At 37.1% G+C, this 10015-nt stretch overlaps 2 protein-coding genes across 2 annotated transcripts; one reads left to right on the top strand and one right to left on the bottom strand.

Moving 5' to 3' along the window:
• Positions 1-1144: 1144 nt before the first annotated feature.
• Positions 1145-6241, bottom strand: LOC127454498 (transmembrane protein 42-like). The gene is made up of 3 exons (XM_051721763.1): positions 5924-6241; positions 3337-3483; positions 1145-3225 (listed from the first exon to the last, which is right to left on the bottom strand). The coding sequence occupies exons 1-3, from the start codon at positions 6110-6112 to the stop codon at positions 3085-3087; spliced, it is 477 nt and encodes a 158-aa protein (XP_051577723.1). The 5' UTR covers positions 6113-6241; the 3' UTR covers positions 1145-3084.
• Positions 6242-7277: 1036 nt separating this feature from the next.
• On the top strand, positions 7278-9799 carry LOC127454500 (uncharacterized protein KIAA1143 homolog). Its single transcript, XM_051721765.1, has 3 exons — positions 7278-8046; positions 8256-8400; positions 8993-9799. Exons 1-3 carry the CDS (start codon positions 7939-7941, stop codon positions 9196-9198), a joined length of 459 nt encoding a protein of 152 aa, XP_051577725.1. The 5' UTR covers positions 7278-7938; the 3' UTR covers positions 9199-9799.
• The last annotated feature ends 216 nt before the right edge of the window (positions 9800-10015 follow it).

Here is a 10015-nt window from a genome sequence, read left to right as displayed (position 1 = left end):
CGGTCCAGGTCCGTGGTTTACTCAAAATGACATAACAGACCAACATTTAATAAAGAAAAGCACACGTCTTCTGCAGCACTAATTATAATGCAAACATTTGCGTATAAGGTGCTACTTCACAAAGGCCTTATTTCAAGATATGTGCAAGACAATTGCTTTCAAACTAATGTAAATAATAATTTCAAAGAAGTTAATAGTAAGACAATTCCCTTTACAAGTCACAGTAATGTTACTGAACTATGTATTAACATTCGGGTATAATTTATAATTAATTTATAAAATAATTAAATAACCAGAGTAGTGCTTTAAAAAACATGATTAGGTATAAAACACTGGTTCAGTGAGAGTGAAAGTAGATTGTACTTTGGAAGACCTGAGATTAAAAAGACAAATGGAGAGAGACCATCTAGAAATTCAATCTAAAGGTGAACCAAAAATGTTCACCTATCAACCGAGATTCATACTGTAGCTGACTGTTCAATGTGGACCAGGACTAGGCTTTATATATCAGTAAAATACACAGTATTTTATAAAAGAAAAAGAAAAAAATGTGTACCATCCAACTCTTAATGATTAGTACAGCCCTTAAGGGGATAGTTCATCCCACCCCACCAAAACAAATTCTCTCATTATTTACTCTCGTTAGTAATCCATATGATTCCAGTGGTTAAATCCATCTTTAGAAGCAAATGTTGGGTAAGAAACAAATCAATATTTAAGTCCTTTTTTACTATAAATCTCCACTTTCACTTTACAAAATAGAATGAATGTGAAAGTGGAGATTTATAGTAAAAAAAAAAAAAAAAAAAAAGGACTTAAATAGTGATCTGTCTCTCACCCACACCTATCATATTTCTTCTGAAGACATGGAATTAACCACAGGACTCGAATGGATTAATTTTATGCTGTCTTTATGGGAGTTTTGGAGTTTTAAATGTCTGGTTACTAGTGTTGGGTTTGAGTCCGCCTTAGTTGAGTCCGAGTCAAGTCCGAGACTTTAAACAATCGAGGCCGAGTCCAAAACTGTCCTTCAACACACTTCTTACTGCGTTCTGTTGACATTTTCAATTATTTGTTGCTTTTTCCCCTTCACTCAAACATACACCAAAGAAAGTGAAAGTTACATTAGTCATTACAACCAGAGTTATTATTATTTTGAATTTATTTTAGTTTTTATTCCTACTTCATTTTCAATTTTTCCATTCCATTTAGTTTAATTTAAAATTATGAGTGAAATACATTTAATGTAATTAATTAAATACATTTAATGTGTTTAATACATCTAACAAATGGTAATATCGAAATATTTAATAATGCCCATAAAATTAAATACAGCAACATAAAATAAAAACAGAAAAGATCAGATACCATTAAAAAAATATTTATATATTACAGTACTACACTTCGCACTTTTCAGTCCTCCTGCTGTGTCCAGGTGTGCACTTCCCTTAAGTCAAGATCAAATTTTTGACAAACTCACCTGACACTTTGTTCTTTTCACATTATATTCAGTATGGATAATAGGTGAATAGATTCTTCTCCCCTCACTTGAGTTCTTCACTGTATTTTCTGACTTTTTTGCCATTGAAAAGCAAGTGCCAGCTTTACAGGTAACATACAGAGGTTGCGCTACAAATATGTGACGGACTGAGATGTCCAATTTCCATCATGGTCTATTTCATCCATCATATTAGCTTAAATGTCCCTGATACATAGTAAAATTGATTTTGTCTTGATATAGTCAACTTTTTCAGTTAGAAATTACTTTGTGTAGTAAGCGTGAGTCAGAACACATGTTTTTATCAATTTAATCATTTGCAGACTTGGGGAACGTACTTTTTAAAGTGGACTTACGTTCTTGATGGTTCTGGATGTGAGTGGCAGAGCACATCTGGTGAATGGTGATCTCTTTCCCACACACACATACAGCATGGGTGCACGGGCGAGAGAGTTAAAAATGTACACTGAAAGAATGCGCGCTGCTCTCAGCCAGAATAATCACACGCAAGGACATATAAGCGTGAAAACTGATGTGCAGTATCAAATACACAGAATGTATGTAGTACTAACTGTAGAGAGCACATCAATTTAAAGACAAAGACAAAGACAAATCCCGGACATTTAAAGGCAATTTTGAAATCCCGGCCGGACGCTTTTTTCAGGTCTGAAAAAGAGGACATGTCTGGGGAAAAGAGGATGTATGGTCTCCCTATGTTACGTTATTTGTTTGTTTGTTTTTCATTAGGGACTCGGCTGGACTCTGAAAAAAATCCCAAGTCCGAAAGGCTCGAGTCTGAGTCAAGTAAGAGTAAAAATGCATCCGAGTCTGTGACAAGTCCAAGTCCATTAAAATGGGACTTGTGACTCGGACTCGAGTCCCAGCACGAACTTGAGTACCCCAACTCTACTGGTCACCATTCATTTGCATTGTATGGACCTACAGAGCATTCTTTTAAAAATCTTTGTTTGTGTTCTGCAGAAGAAAGAAAGTCATGCACATCTGGGATGAGAATTTTCATTTTTGGGTGAACTATCCCTTTAATTGCTGAAGTATACAGTAACTGAAATGGAGTAAACCTATATGATCGAGGCAGGGTAAAGAGCCAGTACCTTGCATGACTGTTGCTCACAATAAAAATACTTAAATATTTGTCTCACCACATATGAAAAATGACACGTGCAGTGAGACAAAATTTTAAAATATTTTGCGAGCAAAAGCATGCTGATGTTTATGTGATTTTTCATTCTAGTCGAGCACCTGCATTAACTGTATTTTGGTTGTGCATGCTGTAAATGTGACCTTGCATGACTGTAGGCACAAAGTGAGTCATAATTCTAGGCTTTGCATTAACTTTTGTGTTATATCATTATTTACCTTATCATAACACACGGAAACAAACTGTTTAAAAACAAAATAAATCCCAGAACAAAAATAATACATATTTAGCATAGATAATTCTATCACACAGTTCTGCATAATTATTTTCAGATGAATAAATCAGTTTGTAGTCCTTTTTTCACACTTTTTTTGCCTTGATCACTGGCAAGACATTATTGTTGCATTGTTCAATGTTTGTTCTTTAATTAATCTTTCTTAGCCACATTTTCCTGTAGTGCCTGAGGAGTTGATCCATGCAAGACTAGAAGCCCTGTCAGGGTCAAAATGATACCAATCCACCACAATGTGACATGTGTTTCCCCAAAGATCACATATCCAAGGAATGCCTAGAAAAAAAAAAATTGCACAATAATTCCTAATATGATAACTTTTTATAACTAACTTATTTTAATTGAGTAATCATTTATATGAATTTGATAATTTGATACAAAACTCACAGACGAGATAAAGTTTGAGGCAGTTGTGGTCACAGTGGCCCTGGCAGAGGAGGGCGAGTGTCGGAGGGCTTTAGCAAAGAACATCCACATCACAGCATTACAGGTAAACAGTAGACCACCACAGAGCAGCCGCAGGGGTATATGTAACTGTAATGAACAACATATTAGATTATATTTGGAATATCTGTATGTATACTAATACACAGTATATATATATATATATATATATATATATATATATATATATATATATATATATACACACACACACACACACACACACACACACACACACTGTATTCAGAAAGTATTCAGACCCCTTCATTTTTTTCACATTTTCTGTTGCAGCCTTATGCTATAATGGTTTAAATTGTTATTATTTTCACATCAATATATACTCCATACCCCATAATGGCAAAGCAAAAAACAGATTTTCGATAACTTTGCAAATTTATTATAAAGAAAAAAACTGAAATATCACATTGACATAAGTATTCAGACCCTTAACTCAGTACTTAGTTGAAGCACTTCGGCAGCGATTACAGCCTCTAGTCTTTTGGGGTATGATGCGAAATGCTTTGCACACCTGGATTTGGAGATTTTCTCCCATTCTTCTCTGCAGATCCTCTCAAGCTCTGTCAGGCTGGATGGGGACCATTGGTGGACAGCCATTTTCAGGTCTCTCCAGTGATGTTCGATTGAGTTCAAGTCAGGGCTCTGACTGGGCCACTCAAGGACATTCATAGAGTTGTCCCGTAGCCACTCTTGCATTGTCTTGTGTTCTTAGAGTCATTGTCCTGTTGGAAGGTGAACCTTTGGCCCAATCTGAGGTCCTGAGCAGTCTGGACCAGGTTTTCATTAAGGATACCTCTGGATTTTGCTGTGTTCAGCTTTCCTTCAACCCTGACCAGTCCCCCAGTCCCCGCCGCTGAAAAATACCCCCACAGCATGATGCTACCACCACCATGCTTCACCGATTGGATGGTACTGCGCAGATGATGAGCGGTGCCTGGTTTACCTCCAGACATGAAGCTTGGAATTGAGATCAAATCTTCGTTTCATCAGACCAGAGAATCTTGTTTCTCACAGTCTGAGTGTCCTTTAGGTGCATTTTCATGTGTCTTGCACTGAGGAGAGGCTTCTGTCTGGCCACTCTGCAATAAAGCTCAGATCGGTGGAGTGTTGCAGTGATGGTTGTCCTTCTACAAGTTTCTCCCATCTTCACACATGATCTCTGGAGCTCAACCACAGTGACCATCGAGTTCTTGGTCACCTCTCTTTCCAAGGCCCTTCTCCCCCGATTGCTCAATTTGGCCAGGCAGCCAGCTCTAGTAAGAGCCCTGGTTCTTCCAAACTTCTTCCATTTAAGAATTACGGAGGCCACTGTGCTCTTGGGAACCTTCAATGCAGCCAAAACATTTTTGTAGCCTTCCCCAGATCTGTGCCTCGACACAATCCTGTCTCTGAGCTCTGCAGGCAGTTCCTTTGATCTCATGGCTTGGTTTTTGCTCTGATATGCATTTTCAGCTGTGAGACCTTGGACAGGTGTGTGCCTTTCCAAATCATGTCCAATCAATTGAATTTGCCACAGGTGGACTCCAATCAAAGTGTATACACATCTCAAAGATGATCCAGAGGAATAGGATGCACCTGAACTAAATTTTAAGTGTCATAGCAAAGGATCTGAATACTTATGTCAAGGTGATATTAAATTTTATTTTATTTTTATTTTTTTATTTTTTTATACATTTGCAAAGTAGGTTTTTGCTTTGTCATTATGGGGTATTGAGTATAGATTGATGTGAAAATAATAATAATAATAATAATAATAAAAAATAATAATAATAAAGCATTTTAGCATAAGGCTGCAACATAACAAAATGTGGAAGAACGAAGGGGTCTGAATACTTTCTGAATGCAATGTATGTATTCACACACAACAATAGACATATGTCACATATATGTAATATTATGATCTAGGGCAGGGGTTCCCAAACATTTTTGTCAGCTGAACCCCTTTGACCTAAATTATTTATTTGAAGTACCCCCTGAAATTTTAAGTAATTTTAACCTTTCGAAATATAATTAATATAACATCTTTGCACTTTTTTTCATATTATTGTTATATTTTAATGAACCTTATTACATCTATTCCTCTTTTCTTATAATATGTATATATTTCATATCATTTAATTCACCACTGGCATTTCTATCCCAATCAGAGATTGCACTATATTCCCAGTGGTAAAATTCACACACACACACACACACACACACCCACCCACCCACCCACTGAGGGAGAGTGTGTGCGCTCCCATCTAATTGAGTTAAGAAAATTCCACTGAAGCCATAGACACAAGTTTGGTTTAAAGTCAAACTGACGCACTTGGTTTAAGTTGTGTTCTTGTTATTTTATTTGTTAAATGACGTTTAGAATCATCCGACATATTTTCGTACGCAATCTCTACACTCTCACACGAACCCCCGTTTGGGTAACCCTGATCTAGGAAACCTACTATGATCTTCACTAGAAATCAATCACTGCAATGAAAGAAAAATGATAAGTGAATTTATTCAGAAGACTTACCCAGTAACAAGTTGTGTTATCCACACTATGAACCAGAGTGTTCTCCTGTCTAGCCGCCCAGATCTGCAGCGCTGCTGTTTCACACACCTCTTTCAGATAATCAGCACCCAGGGATAACTTTGCAGAAGATGAGGCTAAAGCTCCGAGAAACCCCGCCACCAACGCATAAAACACCCCGGGCAACATCATTTCACCTCGGTCCAATTTATCTCTTCCATATCTGCATTTAAAAAAGAAACTGTCAGTGACACTTCCTACTGTGAATCACAGAAATAGAACAAGCGGAAAGGCCTTCAGCGGCGAAAACAATCACGCAAATCTAAAAATGGGTGGAGCTTATAGCAGCCGAAACGTATTCTTTTATTAATCAGGAAAGCGCTACCTGATTGGTCAGCGAAACTATAACCCACCCCTAAACATTTCACCAACCAATCAAGTCGCGCTTTGTTCATAAATATGAACGATTCTTCCCCGTCATCTTACCTTTCAGAAATCAGCTCCCAGGCGATTGGCCCCTAATAATATTTCTTTATTTTAATTGTGTATTTCCAATTCAAAGGATTTTAAAGGCTCTCAGTGCCAATCTTTAAATATGTGTTCAGAGACCACTAAAGTAGCACACTGACGGCGTTGTTACAAGGATGCTGTTACTTTTGCTTGCTCTGGTGGTGTTGAGTTACAGTTGTCTGTGATTACTAAAAAGTCTCATTTAATAGAGGATGATTTGTAGTTGTTGCGTACAACTATCTACAACTGAAGACAAAAATATCCTGAGATTTGAAGGCGGATCAATGAGGAATTCGGCTTTTTGGGCCATCAAGCGCTCCCTGGAGGAACACAACATTATAAGCTAGCAACACCAGAGCCCCTCTCCCAGTGCGATTCTTCAAGGTTAGCAAAACCAAGCGTAACGTGGCGGTACACTTGAAAGGAGACCAGAGGCCGTTCGTTTAGGGTGGCCACCCGTCCCGTAAAATACGGAATAGTCCCGTATTTAAGCTGGTCAGATGGCGTCACGGTGAAATCGTTCCAGATCGCCAATTTAACATTGATATAGGTTGGAAAATTTGCCTATGGTGGGTAAGGGACCGTCTGAAAAGTCCACACATTGTGCTAACACGTGCTAATACTGTGGAGGGACCATCTGAAAAGTCCACAAATGGTGGTAAAACTGTGGAGTTTTTTCTGTATAAATGTTCAGTAAGATCAATGTATGAATACCATTATAAAGACAAGTACAGGTGAAGGAAAAATAAATAAATATTTTTTTTATATAAAAAATAAAAAAATATGTATAAACCATCCAAAATGTATACATAAATAAGATAAAGAAGTTATTATATTTTACTACAATAAAATTGCTGTTTAGAGAGAAGTCACTGACAATTTTGCGACAGGAAGGTGTCATTTTACGGCTCTCTCTATTCATTTGTACGGTATCAGCAAACGTTGATTTACTGTCGTAACACGCTAAACGCGATTTATTATCAGAGATCTTCTATGCCTTTATACCAGCTTATGCGAATTTACCATGAAGAGAGCGTAACGGTCATCTAGCGTGTTACGATCGTAAGTCACTGTTTGCGGATGCCTAACAAATGAATGGGGAGAGCCGTAAACTGACACGTATCTGTCGTACATTTTCCGTATCTACTCTTTTAAAACAGCAATTTTATCGTAGTAAACTCCACACATAGTTCATTCCAAATGGAGTGTTTATGTTAAAACATGTTGAAGCTTAGCGGACAGACGGTCAGTTCATTAAGTGATGAGCTGTTTCCTCACGGCAATGAAGCTGATTCTGAAAAGCATCTCCTCCATAGACATATATTTAAAAAACGGCCTCTTGTCTCTTCGCCAGTTTACCGCCAGGTAAACTGCTTTCCTAACCTTGTAGGTTAAAAACTCTGGTTGGTCGATTATAGTCGCATGGTGATGACGTTACACGAACGCGAGCTTTATTATTTGCTCATTTTGGCTTGTACTGTGTTCAGGCTCATTTTAATTTACACATAATGAGTAAAAAAGGTAATGTATCATGGGTGAAACCAGCCGAGCCATCGTTTTTGAAGAAGTTCAAGAATGATGTTGGTTTTAAAGAGGGGCCGACAGTGGAGACTAAAGTAAGTACCTTTATTTGTCACATATTCTGTGACTCAAAACCTAGTGAGCTACCTACCTAGACAGCATTTTAGAGTGCGATTCAATCGTTTCAAACGCGCCTATACTGTTTGCCAAAATGCTTTCTAGGTAGGCTGCTCACTACGTTTGAACACAGTCTTTATGCTCAGTCTAGCGAATTCAATATTAAATGTATATGTTGTAATTGCAGAAAGAGCAGATGCCGCAGTGTGATGATGACAGTGGTGACAGTGATCGGGAGGATGAAATGCCCCAAGTTGTGGTCCTGGAAAAGGGAGATTTGAGTGCTGAAGATGTTGTAAATCTAAAAAAAGATACGAAGGGTTCCAAGACAGGTAATATACACAAGCATTGTTTACATGGACAACAAAGAATGTAATTAAACTCTTGTTGTAACTCTGACCCCTGAATACATCCCTGTTAAGCCATGTATATGATGGGCCAAAGAACTTCAAATTAAACAACTGATTAATAAATAATTGAGCCCAAAAATTGTTTAGAACAATAATTCAATGCACCAGTTTATTTTGTTGTATTCCATGAAAATACAATGATTGTTTTAGACATTTTGTAATATCTCCTTTCAGAGAACTAGTACTACATAATAGATAAATGATCTATTTTAATAATAAGAATTATATGCAAATGTCATTTTTCGTTGTACTTCGGTTCTCCAAATTGGATGATGCTTGCATAAACATGACTGAATGATACTTTATAACCTTTTGATCTGGCATTGCAAACGTTTTTGAAAATTAATAGATGTTCTTCTTTGAAGCTATATTCAAAGGTTATGCAATAAACATCTGTCATGGCACAGCAAGTAGTTTTAGTCTGATTACTTTTCCGTCGAATCATTAATCTTAGGTTCTGGTGTTCATCAAGCATGAAGTCATTAAATAAAGTATGCACTCTCATTTTCTCCAGATGATCAGCCTCCCCTGGATGGAAAGATTGTCTTTAAGAAGCCTGTCAAACGCTCCTCTGATAAATTCGAAGGCATTACTGCCAGCTCTAGCAAGAAGAAGAAAAATGAGGATGGTGAGAAGAAAGAGCCAAAGGCAGGTGTGAAAGTAAAGAACAACAGTCTATTGTCTTTCGGTGGTGATGATGATGAGGAGGAGGAAGACTAGTAGCATCTCTGGGTCAGACTATTTCTCGGACTGATCCTTGCATTGAGCAGTCTGCTCTTTTAAAAATGTATTTCCTTGTATCTGAATAGATGTGTTGTGTGAGGGTGATCAAATCCATGTAAGGTTTAATTTTTACGATATAATTTTCAAAAAGAGTCATTATGAGCCTCTGCAGGAGCATCTTCAACAGCAAATAGTAGGAAGTAACAATATAGAATTCCATTTTGATCATCATGATAGTCATTGATGACATTTTTGAGAGAATTTGTGACAAACCTGTTCAACCAAGAAAAGCAAAAGCAAGACAAAAGAACAATCAGAAATGCTAATTTGATGGAATTAATACTATAGAGGTTGACATGACTATAAAATATTGTTTTGTTGAAATGATCCTGCTGTGAGCTCATTAGATGTACATATATGGCTTCTATTAAGGAGCTGTGAATGTTTTCCACTTTATTGCTGTTGTTTTTAGGTTTTTGTATCTTCTAAATCCCAGATTCTGGGACTTTTGGATTTGTATTGTACTACTCATTGTCACATTATGGGAAAGGGCTTATCTGAATTCTGTAATAAAATGTTTTTTCCCCCCATTTGTCAACCTGTGCTGCTACTGAAATTTTGTAATAGGGTTATGAACACTATCAGAACCATTATCAGGTTGAGTAAAATTATATATCATGGAACCTATTCACAACAAAACTTTTAAGACAAAAACCAGTAGGTAGCACATAAAATACATACAGATATTGATTTTGGATATTAATACACTCACTGAGCTCTTTATTAACACCTGTACACATACATAGTCATATAA

The sequence above is a fragment of the Myxocyprinus asiaticus genome, chromosome 16 (genome assembly GCF_019703515.2).
Source record: "Myxocyprinus asiaticus isolate MX2 ecotype Aquarium Trade chromosome 16, UBuf_Myxa_2, whole genome shotgun sequence".
NCBI lineage: Eukaryota > Metazoa > Chordata > Actinopteri > Cypriniformes > Catostomidae > Myxocyprinus > Myxocyprinus asiaticus.
Note: the sequence above shows the minus strand (reverse complement) of the source record. Positions and strands in the feature narration are given on the sequence as shown.